General features: G+C 46.7%; 5 protein-coding genes across 7 annotated transcripts; 3 read left to right on the top strand and 2 right to left on the bottom strand.

The window, feature by feature from the left end:
• Positions 1 to 7,693: 7,693 nt before the first annotated feature.
• Positions 7,694 to 9,307, top strand: LOC123444699 (NAC domain-containing protein 68-like). The gene is made up of 3 exons (XM_045121507.1): positions 7,694 to 8,135; positions 8,246 to 8,532; positions 8,652 to 9,307. The coding sequence occupies exons 1-3, from the start codon at positions 7,907 to 7,909 to the stop codon at positions 9,084 to 9,086; spliced, it is 951 nt and encodes a 316-aa protein (XP_044977442.1). The 5' UTR covers positions 7,694 to 7,906; the 3' UTR covers positions 9,087 to 9,307.
• Positions 9,308 to 10,746: 1,439 nt separating this feature from the next.
• On the bottom strand, positions 10,747 to 12,735 carry LOC123444696 (pentatricopeptide repeat-containing protein At5g15010, mitochondrial-like). Its single transcript, XM_045121505.1, has one exon. The coding sequence runs from the start codon at positions 12,721 to 12,723 to the stop codon at positions 11,152 to 11,154; it is 1,572 nt and encodes a 523-aa protein (XP_044977440.1). The 5' UTR covers positions 12,724 to 12,735; the 3' UTR covers positions 10,747 to 11,151.
• Positions 12,736 to 12,747: 12 nt separating this feature from the next.
• Positions 12,748 to 14,643, top strand: LOC123444698 (pentatricopeptide repeat-containing protein At1g09220, mitochondrial-like). Its single transcript, XM_045121506.1, has 2 exons — positions 12,748 to 12,914; positions 13,004 to 14,643. The coding sequence occupies exon 2, from the start codon at positions 13,034 to 13,036 to the stop codon at positions 14,459 to 14,461; it is 1,428 nt and encodes a 475-aa protein (XP_044977441.1). The 5' UTR covers positions 12,748 to 12,914; positions 13,004 to 13,033; the 3' UTR covers positions 14,462 to 14,643.
• LOC123444695 (putative pentatricopeptide repeat-containing protein At3g15930) lies at positions 14,479 to 16,753 on the top strand. The gene is made up of 2 exons (XM_045121504.1): positions 14,479 to 14,573; positions 14,846 to 16,753. The coding sequence occupies exon 2, from the start codon at positions 14,941 to 14,943 to the stop codon at positions 16,636 to 16,638; it is 1,698 nt and encodes a 565-aa protein (XP_044977439.1). The 5' UTR covers positions 14,479 to 14,573; positions 14,846 to 14,940; the 3' UTR covers positions 16,639 to 16,753.
• A 1,210-nt stretch (positions 16,754 to 17,963) lies between these two features.
• On the bottom strand, positions 17,964 to 20,755 carry LOC123444694 (60S ribosomal protein L24). Of its 3 annotated transcripts, none has more exons than XM_045121501.1 (6): positions 20,697 to 20,755; positions 19,464 to 19,509; positions 19,260 to 19,335; positions 19,022 to 19,123; positions 18,489 to 18,637; positions 17,964 to 18,327 (listed from the first exon to the last, which is right to left on the bottom strand). In XM_045121501.1, the coding sequence occupies exons 2-6, from the start codon at positions 19,472 to 19,474 to the stop codon at positions 18,177 to 18,179; spliced, it is 489 nt and encodes a 162-aa protein (XP_044977436.1). In that variant the 5' UTR covers positions 19,475 to 19,509; positions 20,697 to 20,755; the 3' UTR covers positions 17,964 to 18,176. The 3 variants fall into 3 exon arrangements, with proteins under 3 accessions (XP_044977436.1, XP_044977438.1, XP_044977437.1); XM_045121503.1 differs by lacking the exon at positions 20,697 to 20,755 and adding an exon at positions 20,558 to 20,609; XM_045121502.1 differs by lacking the exon at positions 20,697 to 20,755 and adding an exon at positions 20,505 to 20,599.
• Between the last annotated feature and the right edge of the window lie 1,323 nt (positions 20,756 to 22,078).

Here is a 22,078-nt window from a genome sequence, read left to right as displayed (position 1 = left end):
GAGAGTCAAGGTCTCGCTAGGGTTTGTCCTGAGCGGGCGGCTGTGGCGTGGCCGGCTGGGCCTCTAGGCCGAGTTGGGCGAGGGGGTGGGGGGGGTTCTCTTTCCTTTTTCCTTTTTTTTATTTCTAATTTTTTTGTACCTTATTTTATTTACTATCTTTTATAATATACTATATGTACTTTTACTTCTTTCTTTTTATTTATTTCTTTTCTGTTACTATATTTCTCTACTCTATCTTATTTAAGGCTCCACTTCTAAATATATATTTCCAAAAGTGCCTGATTCATTTGTATACTTCGCTAGGTAATCTGTATAACTCCCCGACGTTTTTATTTTAACAACATAAAATATTTTCTCGCTTGACTTAATCTCAAGGTTTCGAATTTCGATTCGGTTTCAACCAACATGACAACATTGATATAATTCACGATGACGTGGCATCATTAGCACAGGATCACTGTTGCTTAATTACAATCATCACTGTAGCAAAAGTCGAGGATGTCACACCCTATTACCTTGTGGACCCCTCGTGTCTCCATATTACCTAATTCCATCCATATAAATTCTCAAATATTGGGAAAACATCGGAGGGCCACCTGAAACACTTATTCCACCACTGCAAGTCTCTCTTCCAACGGGAGGCCATCTAGAGACCTTTTCTGGTGCCCTATCGGAGGGGGGATCGATCATGGAGGCCATCTACATCAACCTTGCTGCCTCCATGATGTTGTGTGACTAGTCCACCACAAACCTATGGGTCCATAGCTAGTACCTAGATGACTTCTTCTCTCTATATGATCTTCAATACAAAGTTCACCCGATTCCCGCGATGATCTATTCTATGTAAACTTCTTTGCATTGTGTTTGTTGGGATCCAATGAATTGTGGGTTTATGATCATATTTTTCAAGAATATTAAATGAGTCTTCTTGGAATTCTTTTATGCATGATTATTATAACTTCGTATTTCTCTCTGGTCTATCGGGTTGGTTTGGTCAACTAGATTGATTTATCTTCAGTGGGAGTGGTCCATTGTGATGGGTTCAATCTTGTGGTGCTCAATGCCGGTGACAGAAAGGGACATGACACGTATTTTTATTGCTTTCATGAAGTATAAAACATCGGGGTTAATAAAATTTATTGAGTTTGCTTTGTCTACATCATGTCATCTTACCCCAAGCATTACTCTCTTTCATACTAAATACTCTAGATGCATGCTGGATAGTGGCCGATAAGTGGAGTAATAGTAGTAGATGTAGGAAAGACTCGTTCTACTTCCTCATGGACTTGATGCCTATATACATGATCATTGCCTTGAATAATATGTCATGACTATGCGCTTTTCTGTTGATTTCCCAACAGTAATTTGTCTAACCACCATATGCTATCTTCAAGAGAGAAGCCACGAGTGAAAACTATGCCCGTGGGTCTACTCAAGTTATATCACAAAAAACATAAAAATATTGGTGTCATTTACTATCTATTATTCATATTCATATTTATATTATCTATCTATCACTACTTAATCCTTGCAAGTAACGAGTTCAAGGGGCTTGACAACCCTCTTTCCCGCGTTTGGTGCAAGTGTTTGGTTGTGTGTCTGCAGGTGCTCACGACGAAAGTTTGCTTAATACTCCTATTGGTTTGATAACTTTTGTTCTCACTAAAGTAAGTACTTATCTCTAATGTGTTGCATCTCCCCTCCTCTTCGTGGAAAAATCCAACGCAGATTATAAGTAGTGATTGTTTCTTCAGCGTATTGTATACATGAGTCATTTGGGGCTTTATTAGTTTAGAGCCAAGCATATGCCTTCAAACCTAAAAGAGTCATTTAAAATTATTATTTTATGTGCAAGAAAATGGAGATTTTTTGTAGGATGCAAATTGAGGTTTTACATATACATTACACACTTTTGACCCAACCAAATATATGTTTTCATTTTAAAGCTTACAAGCTTTTTTTTTACAAAGTTTCCATTCTAAAATTTACATACTCCTAAAATTTCTCATCACATGATTTTTTTTCATGTATAATTTTTATGTGATATATTATATTTAAAGAAAATTTTCAAATAGATCACAATTAATATCATTGAGTTGTACCAACTATTTAGAAATCAGTTGCCCTTCTTCATTCTTGGTTAACTTTTACATGGGGTGTAAGCTACCAATAGCATGGGTATTCTCCCCAGTTGTCTCTCAAATGTGGTAGGATCATACTTATCATACCGAGGCACAAATTGTGACTCGGGGTATTGTTCGAGACCCGAGGGTCATCATTTTTCTTGAATTTGCATACAAAACCAGCACCTTCATCGCGATGATGTTGTGCTTACTTGTGCCAAATCCCATTGAATTTCTCGCTTCATGTGAAGCTCTTGTAAAATCCCTTTTATAGGGTTCCCTTAAATATAGCATTCTTTGCTCAAGTGCAATTTGGCTAAGACATAATTTAGTGAATCCATTGAACCATGAATATTGGATGCCATGGTATGTGAGGATGTAGAAATCGGTGTGCTTACATCGAATGACGAAGTGGGTGCATGGTTTGAGTCATTTCAAGTGATTTGAGTTGAATCTTTGGTAGTGAGGAATTTCTTAGAAATATGAGATGCACTCATAGGACAAAGATTTCCATTAAGGGCTTTCAAGCAATCATGATTTTGTTTCAAGTTGAGCATCTTGAGGTTTAGCCTCTAAAACCTTAAAAGCCTCTTTATGATCATGGGGTTGAATTTGGTATTTTGAGTTTAGTTTTTAAATCTCACTAGTGAGAGCCTCATTTTTGCTCATCGCATTATAATCAACTCTTCTTGCTTCACACACATTTTTAGCAAGTGTGTCGTGACTCAAAATATCAAGTTTCTTTTCATCAAGCAAATCATCATCATAGCTATTGAAATCGATGAACTCGGGTTGTGTTAGGGTTGTTGACCATGAAGCCTCTTGCAGATCCACCAACTTCATTTGGAGGGTCAAATAAAGATTGAGGTCTGGTGGTGACGAGTGCAATTACGGCAACACATTCATCATCACTATTGAAGACGGTGTAGTAGTTTGACCTGGATTAGGAGCTGAATACCGAGTCACCAACATTTTCATGTGACCTGTGCTTAGATTATCTCTTGGGGGTATTCAGCTTTCTTTGTGCGTCCTTTCTCTTTGGTATTTTCTTTCTTTCCTATCATAATTGTCCATTCTTTTTCTTCTTGGAGATTGTGCACTCTTCTTGGTAGATTCACAACAATTGGTGATGAAGATTCTGTATTGTCCACAATTATAGCAACGACTCTCCTTTGGGCTAGACCTCTTGATGGTCATTGCTTGATCTTGAGTAGCGCTATCGTTGGTCTTCAATTTATTCTTGGAGTGCATCTTGTTGAAGTCGCGGTTCATATGAGCAAGTTCTACACTAGAGACCTCCTTGGGGTTGTCCACAATTGTAGTCTTGTGAGTACCACGGGCGACTTTGTAAGCTCTAGCATTCTTTGTGTTGAGATGATTGAAAATGAATATTTTCCTTGTCCTCGATCACATTTCATGGACGGCAATCGCTTCCTACGACATTCTGCTCCACATGTGACAGTCATGTTGGCCATGGATCTCAAACGCTCATAGACATTCTAGGTGGTGTATGGTTGTGATCCCTAGAACATGTGAGATGCTTACACTGGTGTGTTGGGATTGGGAATGGGGGGAAGAAACCGACACCTCGATCTCGAGAGACCGTACTGAGAGAGATGATCGCAAGCAAGGGCACAAGCTCATGGTGATGGAGTTGGACAATGAGGAAAGCACTGGGACACCAAAACCGGGATGACTAGACCAACCCTTGCTAGAGGAAATCGCTAACGATTCTCTGCCAAATCGCCTCTCATCACGATTTAGGTGATGTTTGGTTCTAAGCCTAGGTATGCCATATTTTGCCACACATTTCTTGTCACGCTTATCTAAGATTAGTTCTTCAAAAATGTTTTGCCATTCAATGCCTTAAAAAGTGTGATAGGTTTCCCTTAGGCTTGCAAACTTACAGTTCTCCTCCTGGGGGCCGTTGTGAAGCTCTCCGGCCTCCTTCGCTCTCAGGTCACCTTTTTCGGGTGAAAGCCACCACAGGGTCGGACGATGGCATCAATCCATGTCGCTTCCTCTCCTGAGGGCGTCGTCTTCAAGACTATGCTTTCATGCATGCTTTCCCGGGGCTGGACTTGCACGACATCGCGACAGGTGGCCGACGATGCGAGAGGTGCTGACTGGAGGGGCCCTGAGGTGGAGCGGTGTTACCTCCTCTCCATCGACGGCGGCGTGGTGACGTCGACGGTAGGCGTGGCAAGGTTGATGCGTCGGTACCTACTCTGAAGATGGATTGGTGGAAAACGGCGGCGGCGGCCTCTGAGAGTGCGTCGGACCGATGTGTGCCCCAGACCTGACAAGTGGCTTGGTTGGGGCCTTCGGTTTTAGATGTTAGACTTTGTTGCAAGGTGTGTTTAATATTCGGCTCGGACAATCAACACCCCTTCATCAAGTGCATGAGAGTAGCAACAGATGTTACCAAGATGATGACTTCAAACTTACTGATGTTTTCTTTTGTAAGGTCTTTATTTTTTTCTAAACGAAGGCAAAAGATTTACCTCATTCATTAATTAAGCAGAAGAGTTGTCCGGTTAACAAATGGAAACCTGGACGAAAACGGTTACAAACCGTTGAGCGGCACTCGCGTAATATCCCACACACCTCACATAGAGGGTCTCACCAACATCACACACCGGTTTCATCGTCATCACTTCTCCCCAACAGGCGTCATCGTCCTCCCTAATCTCCAAGCAAGCACTTCGACTTCTCCGAAGACAAACGTCGAACCAACCCACATCGTAGAGTATGTGTGAATACACAAGAAGGCACGTGCCAAACTCAGCCTCCCGCGTCAAGGACAACGCATCTTTGACTCTAAAAGATAGCTTTGAAGAAGAATTATGCAAGGCCGACGCTGCGAAAGACCATCGAACAGACCACCAGATTTTATAAGATCTTTATGAATAACTAATGAAATGACTGCACGAGATCTTCCTTCCTTTTCAAAAAAAGTATGATAAAATATGGCATTCCTAGGCTTTGTACCAAATAACCCCTAGTCAATTACGGAACCGTCGCTTGTCAACACTGCTGGCTATGGTGTGGAGTTTGGATATTGGCAAAGCCGGTGGTAACGCAACTTTCATTTTCTAAGAGCACACCACATGTAAAAAATCACAACTGCAATGCTGAAATGTACTTAACTTGTCCGCACATCTCCTGCCACGAGTCTTAAGTTTCAAATTTTGCAATAGTTCATGGAACAGAACATGAACAAGCTTCCATAGAAAACTACCTAGGGCCCACCAAAGCATCGGTGGATGATATCCTGAGTGCTCCATGTCGTTCGGATAGCCGAGACACGGTCAGTGATGCATGCAAGGCGACATTAGGTCCTGTTTGGAACCATAATAGATTATAATAATCTGAATTATAAAGATAGATTACATAATTTGATTTATAAAATTAATGTAGGTGGATATATTTGGAGGTCAAATTATATAAACTGTAATCCAGATTTTACATTGCATCATGACTTGTCTGTCCTCTGCATTTTTCTAAAAAGAGGAGGGTGACGGTGGTAGAAATGTAATTATCTTCAACTTTACAAGAATAATGGATCATTAGCAACCCATAATCTGATTTTAATTGGGATAGAGTAGGTTGTGAGTTTTTAATAATCTATTTATTTAATTTTTATAATCTACATCATAATCTGTCATGTTTAAAAACAAAATAGATTATGAAAACTGAATTATATAATCTGAATGGTTTCAAACAAGGCGTTAACAATGTCCAACCCACCGGACCACAGCTCTAATCCCGGCAGTCACCAGCTGTGGCTGTGCGATACCAAGTGCGGTAACCTGACACCAAATTAACATACTACAATCTGTAAATTAAATTAAACTGAAGAAGAAAAAAAACAACCCAACCCATTTTTCGCCCATGGGAAAACGGAAGCTCACTGTCAGCCACGACAAAAAGTCCATCGCTTTCCCGTCCGTCCTTTTCGGCTGCAATTTCATACCATAGTCCGCCACCGGGGGAATGAGAAACCTCGGCCGTCGACAAGGCGCCATCCTTTTTCTTTATGTGCTACACGGCTGGCCGACCAACCGCACCTCCGCCGGGCGCGAGGATTTGCTCGCCACCCCACCCCGCCGTCGCGGCTGGAGGCGCACCCGGGTAAGGTTCAGGTTCAGCGCACGTAGATGGGATGGCCATCCGGTGAGGCACGTGCAGATTGGGGCCAGTTTTCTTTATTTTACTAGGGATAATTAAGAGGAGATACACCTACTCCTTTGTCTCTCTAGGTGTCCCTGACTAGGTAAACAGATGGCGGTACTAGGTATGCTTCGGTATGAACAAGCCACGCTTCAGTATTATCCGCTTGAATTGTTTAAATGTTGTGATGTTCCAAGCATATCCTTCTGTTCTGTCGATCGACATGGGGAATAGATGAATTGCGGAGATAAATAATGTTCCAAGCATATCCTTCCGTGGCCGAGATGGGAATTAACTATGCTGGCCGGTAGTACGGTGATGATCCATGTTGGACACAGTGCAATGTCATGCCGTGCATGCATATCATCTACTCCCTCCTTCGGCTCACAAATATATTTTTATCGATCGGATGTACACGTAGTACTCTCTCCGTTTCTAAATACAAGACCTTTTAGAGATTACATCATGGACTACATGCGAATGTATATAGACATATTTTAGAGCATAGGTTCATTCATTTTGCTCTGTATGTAGTCCATAGTAGAATTTCTAAAAGGTCTTATATTTAGGAACGGATGAAGTACATAGTAGAACGTTTTAGTGTGTTTGCTGATTCACTTTAATTCATATGTAATCCACATTAAAATACCAAAAACATCTGCATATTGGTGAATGGAGGAAAATCACGTGCAAAGAAAAGAAAAGAACGTGTATGTACTCTTCCCTCAAACTTTCCTGCGCATCGGTCGATTGACCACTTAATTAAAAAAGAAAAAACATGTGCTTGCTTGCATTCTCTCATGTTTAAGCTGTCCGTAGTAAAGGATGGTTCGTATCCATGTTTCCTTTTTGTATACTTGCTTCGTTCTAAATTTTTTGTCTTAGATTTGAAGAGTCATCTGGCATTCTAGCGTGATCCTTGAACCTTTTGATGGAGGCACGATAGTTCTTCGCGGAGAAAAATGGAGGCGCGATAGTTCTTCCCGGAGAAAAATCCAATGCGCGACGGAAAGAAAGCCTACATGCACGCATGGCATACTACTTACAACATGGCTGCCGGCAGCTCACAGCCAAGAAGCGGAATCCACACGTGGTGCAATGCAAACTGGAGGTCCGAAAGCACAGAGGAGAGGAGAGGACGCACGTAGACGCGCGGGCATTCGAGGAGCCGCCGAGCTAGGCTGGTCGCGGGGATATATTTTCCGCCCGGAAAATCCATCCTGGCTGTCGCGCCTTTGACTCTTCCGTCTCTTTCAGCCCAGCCCAGCCGTCGCGGGGGTCAAACCCTCGTCTCCGCGGGGAACCTTCCGCGCAGCTGCTGCAGCCCACGCCCGTCCTCATCAAGCAACGGAAGAAGCCCACGAACGAGCTCGCCCGACCCGGCCCACGTGCCGCGGGCAGGGGCCCGTATCCGTATATAGCCGCCACGGGCGCCCCGCCCAACAAACCGTACTTGGTCGTCAAGGAAACGAGCCATCATCAAAAGAGGAGGCCCCAGGAGGCGGTATCACAACCATCCAGCCAGCCAGCCAGCCGCCTTTCTCTTCTCTTTCAACGCCGGGCGCCCGCGGAGGGCCGGTGGAGCGAGCGAGCGAGCGAGGAGGGGGAGGATGATGACGGCAATGGTGAAGGCCGAGGCGATGACGGCGGAGGCGGAGGGGAGCAGCGGGCGGAGGGACGCGGAGGCGGAGCTCAACCTGCCGCCGGGCTTCCGCTTCCACCCCACGGACGACGAGCTCGTCGTGCACTACCTCTGCAGGAAGGTGGCGGGACAGCCGCAGCCCGTGCCAATCATCGCCGAGGTCGATCTCTACAAGTTCAACCCCTGGGATCTGCCCGGTGCGTGTCCCCCTTCTTCCTCCCTCCCTCCTCTCCTTACTCCTCCCACCATCTGTCTGATTCAATGTGTATGTGCGCCGTGCTGACCTCGGCCGCGGGTTCCCGTGCAGAGAGGGCGCTGTTCGGGAGCAGGGAGTGGTACTTCTTCACGCCGCGCGACCGCAAGTACCCCAACGGCTCGCGCCCCAACCGCTCCGCCGGCACCGGCTACTGGAAGGCCACGGGCGCCGACAAGCCCGTGGCGCCCAGGGAGAGCGGCGGCAGGACCGTCGGCATCAAGAAGGCGCTCGTCTTCTACTCCGGCAGGGCGCCCAGGGGCGTCAAGACCGACTGGATCATGCACGAGTACCGCATCGCCCAAGCCGACCGCACACCCGGCAAGAAGGGATCCCTCAAGGTAATTAAGCCCACCGTCTTCCAAACCTGTCCGTCTATCATCATTGCACTCCCGCTGCTCGATCGATGCTGATTGCTGATCCTCTGTTTTTGTTTCTCATGTGCGGCTATCATTTGCAGCTGGACGAATGGGTGCTGTGCCGGCTGTACAACAAGAAGAACAACTGGGACAAGGTCAAGGTGGAGCAGGACATGGCTGTGGTGCAGGGACAGAATGGGGAGGTCATGGACGCGCTGGCCACCGACGCCATGTCCGACAGCTTCCAGACGCACGACTCCTCGGAGATCGACAACGCCTCCGGCCTGCAGCAGCAGCACCACGGCTTCATGGACATGGCGCAGCGGCAGGCCAGGGAAGGCATGGTGACGGTCAAGGAGGACAGCGACTGGTTCACCGGCCTGAGTATGGACGACCTGCAGACTTGTTACATGAACATGGGGCAGATGGTGAATCCAGCGGCGATGCCTGTGCACGACGGCAGCGGCTATCTGCAGTCGATGAACTCGCCTCAGATGATGAGACCCATGTGGCAAACAATCTTGCCACCATTCTGAGATGGAAGAAGAAAGATATGGTGTAAATTATGTTTGAAATAGAAGTGATTAGACAAATACTTACTTTGAACTAGAAAGAGATAGAAATTTCCCAGGCATGATTCTGAAGATGTGGTGGTAGGCTTGTAGCAGTATTTATTCTTTGGTTTCGATCTATAAATTTGGTATTCTAAACAAACATGTAATTTTATTCCCATATAATCTCAAGTCTAAACACCAAACTTGTTCTTCTGACCCTTGATCAATCTGATCTGAACAAATCTGAAACATATACTCTCTCCGTCCCGACCCTTGATCAATCTGATCTGAACAAATCTGAAATATATACTCCCTCCGTCCCGTATTACTTGTCTTGGATTTGTCTAGATACCGATGTATATCTATATCTAGAAAAATCTACACAATTAATTTGAGACGGAGGTAATATATGATTATCTCACAGCTGATATTTCATTTTTCACTTCTTCCAATTGTTTTCAAAAATATATTTGGTGTTTATCCGAATTTAGTTATAGTGGGTTCAGATATTAACAGCATAATGGTAACATTCAGTGCATACATGAACAGGCAGACTGCAACTGGTTGTCGACCACGCAGCTATCGGTTAAAGTTGGGACGTGATCATGCACTAAGTTAGTCTGCATCATGAGTCATATGAGTTAGCGACACTTGCAGGCTAGCAGCTATAAGATGCCATGAAATTGACAGTAGACACTAGTATGACAAGCATGGTTCAGTTGGATGTAGCTTGCACAGGGAAAGTAAGTTGTTTCCACCATAACTGTATCCATTACCTGTCATCGTCTTATCAACAAAATTTAAAGCAACTTGCATCAACACCATCTTTTGGAGACTGGACTGCATAACAGAGTTCAGGATATTATGTACTCTAAGTGACAACTGACAGAACAAGCCACTTGCTGTTAGCAGGGATATCCTACAGGATATTACAGAAAGGTATTAAAACATCAGATGCGATGATAAGTTGGTTGACTCGTACCATATTATCCATTAGTATGATGATCTAATCCACTAGCTACAAGGCCTAACTGAAGCCACGGGATAGCAGAGAAAAGAACACCTAACTGATCAGATATAACTGGAATTCTGGTAAACTCTCACCTCAGAATCAACAGATTCATTGATTACAAGCAGGCTGGCGGCAACCCGACCCAGCTTCGATCCAATGTGCTCTTGTTGCTGGACTATTTAGTGTGCACATGCACTGAATTAATGCTATCAGAAAGGTTGCAATGGCTGACTGGCAGAAAGAGAACAATATGTTTGTCAAGAAGAAAATTATATAACCTAAAACTTACATAGCGGCGGATTCTGCAGTGGGATCAGTGGTCACTAAATGATTATATGTGAATATGCCAGTACACTAATGGAATAGTTGTAAGCATGAAAATCGAACTGCTAATATTTAATAAAGATACATATTGAAAATGTGTATTTAGTACCAAACCATATGAAATGATCTGTATGAATCATTATTTCGTAAAATCTAAGCACATATTATTATGCTAAAGTATAGGAGTCAGACCAGTATGAATATGGTGAACAGTCATTATATGTTGTGAACCAATCATTGAACAGGTACTTGGTGCAAACTACAAGCTACAAAAGAAGGGTTACAGCAAAGTGAAGCATGTCCAAGTTTAAACAGGATAAACCATAGGTTGCACTTTCTAATTCAAATCTACAGCCAAGCAATCCAATGAGAATGAAAATAACTGCGCAAACATACTTTTTTCGAATACGGCAGGAGCTCTGCGCCTTCAGTTAGAAGGAAGAAAGTTTGATTACAGACTGGAACAAAGGAAACCGAACAGCATACCCTAAGCTGAGGTCATCGCTGACAATTCTAACAAAAGCCAAAGGGCCCTTGCAAGCATGGCTTCCTTGACCAAACCGGCCAAAGCAAAGTAGATGAAGATCACTTGAAAGTAATCAGACTCGTCTTTCTGAATAACCAAATAATCTCTCTCCAAAATGCCCACCAGTTACTCCAAAACAACACCCGTGTCTCTTTTTATAGATCACTTCCGAGTGGCCTTCATCTTTACCACTCTCTACGAGTTACTTTGAGAGACACCGAGCCGCGTCTTGAGCCGACAGAAGCTGATGCCTTGGCAAGCTCTCTGCCTGAACGCCACGCCTGTATCATTGATTCAGTCTTCTCCTCTGGTGAAAATCCCTTGGCTTTCATCTCTTCGTAATACTTTGCTGCCTCCTCTAGCTTCCCGTTCAAGAACAATCCATGTATGAACACAATGTACGCGCTCCGATCAGGGGTCAACCCATTTGCAGGCATTGCGTTCCACAGTTTCTCCACACTATCATGCTGCTTCCACCTGCAGAACTTCCGGATCAACATAATATAAGTGTCCATCTCTGGCTCGCAATGTAGTGCCTTCATCTTATCCAACAGATCAAAGACCTCAGTGGGGCTCGTAGCAACATCGAACAACGCATGGAATGTCCTCACCGATGCCAACAGCCCCCTTCCTACCATCTCATCAAACATCTCCCTTGCCTCCTGGACCTGACGAGCCTTGCAAAGAGGCCGAATGAGGGAGTTGTAAGTCGCCGTGTCCGGTGTAACCCCCTTCTCCTCCATGCTCCGGACAAGCGCCCTTGCCTCATCCACGCACCGTCCCTTAGCGAGCGCGTGCACAACTGCATTGTAGACCTTCCGGTCTGGCACGATGCCAGCCTCCTTCATGCGGTTAAAGAGCTTCATGACCGAGTCCAAGCTCCCGGCCTTCGAGAAGCACGAGATCATACTCCCATAAGACACAACGTCCCTCGCGACAGCCCTGAGCTCCATGACGGTCCAAAACCTCTTGGCCTCACGCACGCTGCAGACCATGTTGCACCAGCCGTTGAGCACGATGTTGAAGCCCTTGGTCTCGAACGGGAACTCCTTGTCACTGGACAGAAGCAGGTGCTCCGCGTCCTTGACGTTCTTGTACCGGCAGAGGGCGCCGAGGAGGCCATGGAACTGGGGGACCCCGGGCTGAAAGCCGAAGGTCGGGAGCGACCGGAACGCGGCGATCGCGCCCGCCACGTCTCGCGCGGCGCAGTAGCGCCGGATTAGGAGGAGCACCGCCCTCGGTGACGCGAGCGACCTGCGGCGCATTTCGTCGAGCAGGGCGCGCGCGTCGTCGAAGCGGCGGTGCCTGGCGAGGATGGCGAGCATGGAGTGGCACGCGTGCCGCCCCGGGGCGTATCCGGGCTGCGGCCGCCCCGCCCAGCGGAACGCGGCGTGCGCGGCGGCCCAGCTGTTGCGGAGGCGCGAGAGCGCGGCCACCACGAGCGTCTCGGAGGCCGCGGCGCCGCAGCGCTCCAGGAGGGCCCCGGCGCGCGCGGCGTCCAAGTGGGCGCCCTCGGCAGCCGCGACGACGGCGTCCACGCCGCGCGCCACCTCGGGCGGGAGCTGCTGCTGGTCCGGGAAGGAGAACGGGTCGTCGTCATCCTCCCCCTCGCTGCCCTCGCCGCCGCCGGCCGGCTCCCGCGCGGTGGAGAGCCGCGGGGCGTTGGGCGGGAGGAGAGGCCGTCTCCTCGGCGGAAGGCTGGAGAATCCGGGGCCGGAGAGGCGCGCGATCGCTCCGGCGAGGACCCTGCGCAACATCGAGGAGGGGCGAAGAGTGAGGATCGGGCGGCGAGTTGCCTCGTGTCAACTGCCGACAGAGCAACGTAGCACGCCCGGGAAGGGCAAGCAAAAAAACACGATCTTTTTGTCTCGGACGCTGGCGCGGGAGGGAGAAAGCCTCGGACGATTTCGAGCCGAGCCGAGCCTCCTCCGCCTTCTCTCTAGACAAGGTATGCGCCCTCTCTCTCTCTCTCTCTCTCTCCATTGCGCCGTGACATATTCTAAGTACTAGATGAGAGAGGCGTTGGCCGTTGGGTAGGGCTGGGCTGGAGAAGACGGAGCACCCCTCATGGCGCGGTTCCCGGCTGACGTCTTGAGGCAGGGATGCCGACCCTCCCATGATGCCGCGGCCGCAGACGCTCACGTCCGGGGCCTGGTGGCCCTTCTCCTGAGGCACCAGGCGGAGAGGCGCCCTCTCCTCCAGATCCATGCCCAGCTCGTTGCCCGCCAGGTGTTCGACCGCCGTCCCACTCCGTGGCACGCGCTCCTCAAGGCCTACTCCCGCGGCCCTCTCCCGCAGGAGGCCCTGAGCCTCTTCAGGGACGCGCGCCGGCACGCCGCCGACGACACCTACGCCTTCGTGCATGCCCTTGGGGCCTGCGCGGCCCTGGCGTGGCCGCGGGCCGGCGCGCAGCTGCACGGGCTTGCCGTTCGCAAGGGGTTCGAGTTCCACGCCTACGTGCACACCGCCCTCCTCAACGCTTACGTTGTGTGCGGGTGCCTGGCAGAATCTCGGATCGCATTCGACGAGATGCCGGCGAAGAATGCGGTTACTTGGAACGTGATGATCACCGGGTTTGCTGCGCGGGGCGAGGTTGAGTATGCGAGGCTGCTCTTCGAGCGGATGCCCTGTAGGAATGTTGTCTCGTGGACCGGGATGATTGATGGGTACACGCGTTCCTGTCGCTCTGTAGAGGCCGTGGCTCTCTTCCGCCGCATGATGGCTGAAGCCGTTGATCCAAGCGAGATAACTGTGTTAGCGGTTGTACCTGCGGTATCTAATATTGGAAGGATTCTTTTGGGTGAGGCCTTGCATGGCTATTGTGAGAAGAAGGGGCTTCTTGTGTTGGACATCCGAGTTGGGAATTCGCTCATAGACCTGTATGCCAAGATTGGGTCTATAAAGAACTCACTGAAGATTTTCCATGAAATGCTGGATAGGAGAAACTTGGTGTCATGGACATCAATAATTTCAGGGTTTGCAATGCATGGGTTGTCAACGGAGGCTGTTGAACTGTTTGCAGAGATGAGAAGAGCTGGAATTAGGCCTAACAGAGTCACCTTCTTAAGTGTTCTCAATGCTTGCAATCATGGTGGGCTGGTCGAGCAAGGAGTACTGTTTTTCAAATGCATGGTTTATGAGTACAATCTGACGCCAGAGATCAAGCATTTTGGTTGTATCATAGACATGCTAGGTAGGGCTGGACGGTTATCAGAGGCCGAGCAAGTAATAAGTGGTCTGCCTATGGAGGTTAATTCAGTCGTGTGGAGGACACTGCTGGGTTGTTGCAGTAAGTATGGGGAAGTGGAGATGGGGCAGAGGGCAATGAAGAAGATACTAGACATCGAAAGAGAATCTGGATCTGATTTTGTGGTTGTATCCAATATGTTTACTGAGCTTGGAAGGTTTGGTGATGCTGAAAGATCAAGGAAGCTAGTAGATGAGAGGAGTGTTGTTAAGGTTCCTGGGCTTGCTTTGGTTGGTGAGAGTCAGTAAACCAGAACCAAATCATAGAAAGAAGTTCCACGCAGTTTTAAGAGTTTTTGTTCCATCATTAGAATTGTCTCCTTGCATTATACCAAATGCGATTGGATCTTCCTACTTTATGGTGGGTTTATTGTGTTCTTTTGCCTTTTATATATTTCATGCAAAGTTAAAAGAACTAAGAATTCAGTTTATTTCTTCTTGGCTGCTGAATGATTGTTGAATCATATGAGCTTTGTATTTAGAAACCACCATCTCATTGTCCACTACTCGCTTTTTTTGTATAATATGTTGTTAATAAGCATCGACAGTATGCTCATTTCTTCCACTTTCTAAATGACTAGTTCGCGGTATAGTCTTTGTCGCTCTTTTACTTATCTTGGTAATCCCTTGCAGGAAGCAGAGGCGTTGGATGACATGTGCAGTACTGCATTTCCCCTCACTGGCCCACAGTTAATGGAAAATTCTTGTTTCTTTTCAGCATTGTAGTGATGGAAGCCATAAAGAAGCTTCATGGCCATCTCATTGTTTCTGGGCTGTACAATTGCCAATATGCAATGTCCAAGATTCTCAGATTCTATGCTATTCTACAACCTGATATGGCTCTTGCTTATAAAGTATATGGGCAGATTGAAGCACCAACAACTTACCTTTGGAATATCATACTCAGGGGGCTTGCTCAAAGTGATGCACCGGAAGATGCAGTTGCTTTCTACAAGAAGGCTCGAGGAAAAGGTATGGAGCCGGACAACCTGACGTTTCCATTCGTAGTGAAGGCGTGTGCAAGGATTAGTGCTCTCAAGGAAGGGAAACAGATGCACAGCCATGTACTGAAATTCGGGCTTCTTTCAGATATCTTTGTTTCCAATTCGTTGATTCATCTGTATGCTGCCTGTGGTGATTTGTGCTGTGCAAGATCTGTTTTCGATGGGATGCTGGTTAAGGATGTGGTGTCCTGGAACTCTTTGATATGTGGATATAGCCGGTGCAATAGATTGAAAGAGGCTCTGAAGTTATTCAGGTTGATGCACGACGAAGGAGTGAGAGCTGATAAGGTCACTATGGTCAAGGTTGTTTCTGCATGCACTCGTATAGGAGATTGGAGCATGGCAGATTGTTTGGTTAAATACATAGAGGATTACTGCATCGAGGTGGATATCTATTTGGGCAATACTTTGATAGATTACCATGGCAGACGTGGGCAGCTGCAATCGGCAGAAAAGATTTGCTTTAACATGAAGGATAGGAATGTCGTGACACTGAACGCAATGATCAACGCATATTCAAAAGCCGGAGATCTGGTTTCGGCAAGAAGGTTATTCGAGGAAAGTCCTGGCAAAGATCTGATCTCATGGAGCTCTATGATATCTGGGTATTCGCAAGCTAGTCAGTTCTCTGATGCTTTGGAACTCTTCAGGGAGATGCAGAGAGCCAAGGTGAAACCAGATGCGGTCGTGCTCGCGAGCGTACTCTCTGCCTGCGCGCACCTAGGAGCGCTTGATCTCGGCAGGTGGATCCATGACTACGTGAGCAGAAATCAGATCGAAGCCGACACCATCCTGCACAATTGTCTGATCGACATGTACGCGAAATGCGGAAGCACCAAGGAGGCGCTGGAGGTCTTCAGAGAAATGAAAGAGAAGGACACCCTGTCATGGAACTCGATCATAATGGGGCTGGCGAACAACGGCGCCGAGGAGGAAGCCCTGAACGCCTTCCGCGCCATGCTCGCCGAAGGGTTCAGGCCGAACGAGGTCACCATCCTGGGCGTGCTGATCGCGTGTGCCAACGCGGAGCTCGTCGAGGAGGGGCTCGGCCACTTCGACAGCATGAGGTCGGTCCACGGCATGGAGCCGCAGATGAAGCACTACGGCGTCGTCGTCGACCTCCTGGGACGCGCCGGTCGGCTGACAAAGGCGCTGAGGTTCATCGCCGAGATGCCCGTCGCTCCTGAGCCCGTCGTCTACAGGATATTGCTGGGGGCGGCCAGAACGCACGGTGATTTGGGCGTCGCCGAGGTGGCCGCCCAGAGGCTCAGGGAGCTGGACGGCGGTAACAGCGGGGACTACACGCTGATGAGCAATGCGTATGCGGGTGCTGATAGATGGGGCGACGCCATGCAGGTCAGGCAGCGGCTGGAAGATAGTCGTGTGAGGAAATTGCCCGCTTGCAGTGTCGTCGACTGTTGACCCTGGTAGCTACAGCTCGGGTCCATGACCAAGAGAAATATGTCAGTTATTCTGTAGCCAATTTTGTCATAACGATGTGAGTAATACAAAAACGATTACTCCTTCCGTTTCTAAATATAAGTTTTTTAAGAGTTTTCACTAGAAAACTACATATGAATGTATATAGACATATTTTAAAATATAGATTCATCCATTTTACTCCGTATTTAGTCATCTTATGAAATCTTTAAAAAGACTTATATTTAGGAACGGAAGGAGTATGTTTTAAGATGTACCACGTATCATTCTGTCTCAAAATAAGTGTGTTTTAAGTGTGTTAACTCTAGTACAAAGTTTTTAAAATAAGTGTCTTAGCTCTAGTATAAAGTTATACTAAGTTTAAAACATGTATTTTGAAACGGAGGAAGTATATTACTTGTATTCATAATAGTATTTCACGCTGAAGAAACCTTTAGCCAGGAGGCAATTAACAAGCCGCAATAGCGATCGACCCCTAACGGTTTGATCTGGATCTAACTTCATAAGGCCTTTTTCGGTTCCACCTCTTCTCAAAAGGATTAAAAGGAATTAAGATGAAATTTAACTTGTAGCGGATTATATCCACCTCAATCCAAGGCCTAAGGAGCATCAGTCCACGCCGGCTCCAGGGCCAACGCCAACCGGCCCTTCAATACCAATTCTTCCTTAAATCCGCAGCAGTCATCGCCACCGCACTCCAACAGCAACGCATCCCCGTCCGGCTCATGAGCTGGAATACCATTGTTACTATGAGCACCTTCAGCTCAAATCCGCTTCAGGCATCACCACCGCGCTCCATCTCCGTCCTCTCATCAGCAACACCTCAGACAAGCAGAGCACGGGCTGGAAGACCATTGTTTATCCAAGTAGAAACAATGAGCGCCACCAGCAAATGAAATAGAAACACTTGGACTAAAACAGCCCTGGATCTGGAATCACCACCAGCAAAGGAACAAAGCCAAATTTGTCATCTAAAGTATTCGCAGCAAGTTATCCGCTCACTGCTCGTGCTCTTATAAATCTGCTCCTCCTTTCCTAAATATAAGACCTTTTAAAGATTGTATTATAAACTACGGATATACATAGACATATTTTAGAGTATAGATTCACTTATTTTGCTCCGTATGTAGTCTCCTAGTGAAATCCCTAAAAGGTTCTATATTTTGGAACAGAGGGAGTATAACTCAGCCGCGTTTAAGTTTAAGTGTAACCGAGGAATCGGTTTCCATTTATTATCCAAGTAGCAAGACCGTTTCAGTGTAGCTACAGAATTAGAAATAAGACTGGGCACTTCTGCACAACGGCAATTGCGATGAGAAAACTTGTGATAAGAACCAGCACAAGTACCATTCATTGTAAATAAACTCATCGAGACAATCCAAAACGTTAAGACCATTCAGCCTCACAGAAAAGGTGCAAATTCAAGAGGGCAAGGTAACTTGAGAAAGGTCTATGATAGTAGGATAGGATAAGAAACAAGGCTAGGCAGCACAACTCTATGTCTATGATGTAATCGACTTTCAACGCTTGCCGCCGCCACCGCCAAGCTTTGGGCCCTTGGAACCCTTCTGCACGGCACCCTTGCCCCCCTGTGACTTCTGGGACTTGGTCACCTCTGCCTTCTTGGCCTTCTTCTCATCCTTGGTCTTCTTGATGCGCTCCTTGATCTCACTGCAACATGATGAATCAAGGGTAAGATGATTGAAAAGCAAACAACAATACCAACAGTTGCTAGAAGATACAAAGTTATCGATTTCTGCAACAGAAGATGTATGAGTAGACACAATGCTGGTACAGTTCGCTATAATCATATAGGAAGATGGAAAATGTACCGAAGAGCGGCTTCTCTGGCAGCATCACGGACTTCAGGCTTCTCAGCCCTCTTCTTCTGGATAACTTCCAGTGTGGCACCAACAATCGACCGTGAGTACGGCTTCTTGGTGGTGCGGCGCCTCTTCTTGGCAGCCTCAGCATGGATGTCCTGCATTGTCACATCAAAGCACAGCCCAGTAAATACGCAGGACAGGACAAATCAGTAACCAAAAACAAAAAATAATCCTTTGTTGCAGAAGGAATTGCACGCATAAATACAAGCATGCTAGCAGAAGCAGTGTATGCATCTATAAATAACATAACAAATGTGATGTAATTGTCTCTTAATAATACCAATGCACAAAGCATATCAAACTGTAGGGAGGAATTTGCCCTCAAATCAAGAACAGGCGAAATGCAAATCACAAAACAACCAGGTTCATGCAAGTAAGTTTTAGCAACATTTCTTTGGCATAAAAAGGGATAATACAGTAACTGCATGATGGAGAACATTAGACCAAAAATTAGTATCTTAGCAGGCAAAATGTGATACCTTCTTGTGCTGCTTCCTGTACATTGCTGTCCAGCAAAGCTTTGCAGGCTTCAAGCGGTTGTGGAAGTAGCGCTTGCATTTTGAGTTGGCAAAGAGGAAAACCTGAAGTACAAAATATTTGAATCATTAGTCGGTTGTCACTGTTTGAAGATGAATCAACATAAAATCTTCTAGACTTAATACTTATGACCTAGTCCATTCAAAAACAATATGGTGACGTATATAAAACAAAGTTTACCTGTGAATCTGAACGAATGAACCTGATACCCTTCCCTGGGTAAATCTTCTGGCCGCTAAAACGGCAAAGCTCAGTCCTGTAGAACAAATGAAACAACAATTTGAGCACTGAAGACAACAATTGTAAAACCATACTTGAGATATCACTACTATCAAACTAAGTACAGAAGGCATGCTTATTTGCAAAAACTTAGTATATACTTACTTCAGAACCATCTTCTCAGCCTTGGAGAACTTTCACAAGCTCCTACCTAAAAATGAGATCAGAACAAACATTAGCAACACTTCATAATAAGGACATAAAGCAAGGAAGCGGACACAAAAGAACAATCAACAACAAAGCAGGCTCGGTAGCATGGAACAAGCACAAACACACAATCCTCAAAACTCATAATGACCAACGGGGTGTAAATTGTGTACCCTTGTGGATACTAAGTGTGTGATATTGGGCGACTACTGGCTGCAGAAAGTGGGGTAAATCTCTGCTGCAAAGCGGGTTCCCTGTTACTCTTGCACAACAAATAATTGGCAACTGAGCAACCAGAACGGCTACCGTGCCTCAGTACTTGTGCTCTGGTCCAAGTGAAAAAACTACAGGTTGTGAGATTCGACATAGTGGACCTCTTACTATCTTTAGGCACAAAAGTTAGCTGATTATCAAGTCTACTCACAGGAGAAACTCTGGACACAAACAATGTCCATCTCGCACAAGAATCAAACGAGTGATGTTGGGCGACTACTGGCGGCAGAAAGTTGAGTTCAATCTCTGCTGCAAAGCGGGTTCCCATGTTTCTGTTGCACAACAAATAAATGGCAACTGAGCAACCAGAACGGCTACCGTGCCTCAGTACTTGTGCTCAGGATCCTACTGTAGACAAACATAGAAAAACACAACACCTTAAGCGTAAAAGGCTGGGTGATTACTGGGTAACTGCCGGCAGCAGAAACACAACGACACTTGTACTGCACGGTAAATATTAGGCCATCGAAACTACAACAGCGCATCCGTGTTCGGTGCCCCAGGACCTGTGCAAGATCTCACGAACAGCAGGCAGATAATCAGGTTGCGAAACAAAACTACCTGCGGTTGAGGTAATGGACGCATCCAGATCACGGAACAACAAACCATGCGTCGTCCCATGGCGCGCTCGCCCGCATCTAAAGAAAGGACTCGCGCAAAACGAACGCAACTCGAACACCCATGACGGCGAAACCCTAGGAACTAGGCAGCTGCCGGTGACCTTACGCTACGAACCGAAGGACGCGGCGGCCTATCATCGGGATCCAGACCAACCAGACCTTGCGAAACGAACGGAAGAACTGGTGGACGAGCTGCGCGGCGTGAGGAGGACCGGCGGCCGGACGGACTGACCTAGGAAGACGGGAGAGATGGAGCAGAGGAGGGAGGGATGGAGGGAGAGGATGGGAGGGAAGGTACCTTGAGCGAGGAGGAGGCGCGGAGGCGGCGGCGGATGGGGGGAGTGGGGGGAAATGTGTGCCGCGGGTAGGGTTTTGATGACCTCGCGAGGGGTGGGGTGGGCGTGGGCGTGGGGTTGTTGGGCTAATGGGCCGTTCGAGTAGGGTTTGCTGATCGTAGCCCACTGTTGCTGGACCGGATTTTTCGTCTAGTAGGTTTTCTCCTCGTGTGTATAAAAAACAGAAATTCGAGGATTTTCCTGTCAACCTAGGATCCAAAGCAGGCCCTGGTTTCATTTCTGGGCTTGGCATTGGACAGTAACTGCATTTTCGTTGGGCCACGTTTGATGCAACCTCGTGGCTGCGGCAAGGCAAAACGCTTATATTAGCGAAGAAGCGACTTTTTTTCTTTCTTTCTTTTTCCTTGGGTAAAAAAGAACGACCTCTATTTAGATCTTGTTTGGTACTGCTGTATTTTAAAAAGTTAATGTGGATTGTTCCGGTTAGAGCATCTCTAACAGACCCTGTATAAAGCCAACTCATAAAAATCGTTTACAATTTGCAAAAAAAGGGTTTTGCGGACCGACAAGGGCGTGGGGAGAGTCAGATCCCGCAAATCGAACTCGTAACAAAGGATATTCATAGAAGATGCTTTTTTACGGGTCGACGATGCGGGGTCTACTCGGGCGGCACCAGTGTCCACCTCGCAAACCGAAGATCCCGTAAATCAGAATTACAAATGTGCAATATAAGTAAAATGTCAATATTACAAATAGAGTAATCATCCAAAGTACAATAATTATGCAAATCGCCGTAGCAAACTAAAAAGTTCAATACAAAACTTGTCTCGTATACAAGTCACACATGAATGCAACGAAAATGAATGGAAAAATGGAATGTGTTACTGCCCAGCTCTTTGCCAATGGTGCTCAGTGAGATCCTTCTGAAGTTGACAGTGGGTGTTTGCATTTTAAATCTCCATGTAGGTATGAAGAAAAGCTCTAATTAGGTTAGGGTCTCTAGCTGGTTTGACACGGCTACCCACATTGTCATAGAAGAATTTCAAGTTCATGCCTCTTTCATCTTCGAGAATCATATTGTGAAGAATAAGACAACATGTCATGATGTTTTCAAGGATAGCTTGTCTCATAACCGAGCAGGACCACGAACAATGGCAAACCTAGATTGCAAAACCCCAAATGCTCTTCAATGTCTTTTCGGTCTGCCTCTTGTGCCCTTGCGAATTCAGACTATTTCCTCTTTGGAGGTCTTTGATGCTCTTCAGAAATGTGCACCAAGAAGGGTATATACCATCTGTAAGATAGTACCTTTTGTATATTCATATCCATTGATAGTGTAGTTGCAAGGTGAAACATCGTCACTAGCAAGCCTAGCAAGCAAATG

The sequence above is a fragment of the Hordeum vulgare genome, chromosome 3H, assembly GCF_904849725.1.
Source record: "Hordeum vulgare subsp. vulgare chromosome 3H, MorexV3_pseudomolecules_assembly, whole genome shotgun sequence".
Taxonomy (NCBI): Eukaryota; Viridiplantae; Streptophyta; class Magnoliopsida; order Poales; family Poaceae; genus Hordeum; species Hordeum vulgare.
Note: the sequence above shows the minus strand (reverse complement) of the source record. Positions and strands in the feature narration are given on the sequence as shown.

Bases quoted from the DNA above. Each gene is read 5' to 3' on its own strand.
- LOC123444699 (XM_045121507.1), top strand. From the start codon at position 7,907: ATGATGACGGCAATGGTGAAGGCCGAGGCGATGACGGCGGAGGCGGAG. The intron at 8,136-8,245 runs GTGCGTGTCCCC...GTTCCCGTGCAG, and splicing joins CAACCCCTGGGATCTGCCCG to AGAGGGCGCTGTTCGGGAGC. The intron at 8,533-8,651 runs GTAATTAAGCCC...TATCATTTGCAG, and splicing joins GCAAGAAGGGATCCCTCAAG to CTGGACGAATGGGTGCTGTG.
- LOC123444696 (XM_045121505.1), bottom strand. From the start codon at position 12,723: ATGTTGCGCAGGGTCCTCGCCGGAGCGATCGCGCGCCTCTCCGGCCCC.
- LOC123444698 (XM_045121506.1), top strand. From the start codon at position 13,034: ATGGCGCGGTTCCCGGCTGACGTCTTGAGGCAGGGATGCCGACCCTCC.
- LOC123444695 (XM_045121504.1), top strand. From the start codon at position 14,941: ATGGAAGCCATAAAGAAGCTTCATGGCCATCTCATTGTTTCTGGGCTG.
- LOC123444694 (XM_045121501.1), bottom strand. The intron at 19,124-19,259 runs GTAAACTTTGTT...TTTGTACTTCAG, and splicing joins TCATTCGTTCAGATTCACAG to GTTTTCCTCTTTGCCAACTC. The intron at 18,328-18,488 runs GTACATTTTCCA...ATCATGTTGCAG, and splicing joins GCCAGAGAAGCCGCTCTTCG to TGAGATCAAGGAGCGCATCA.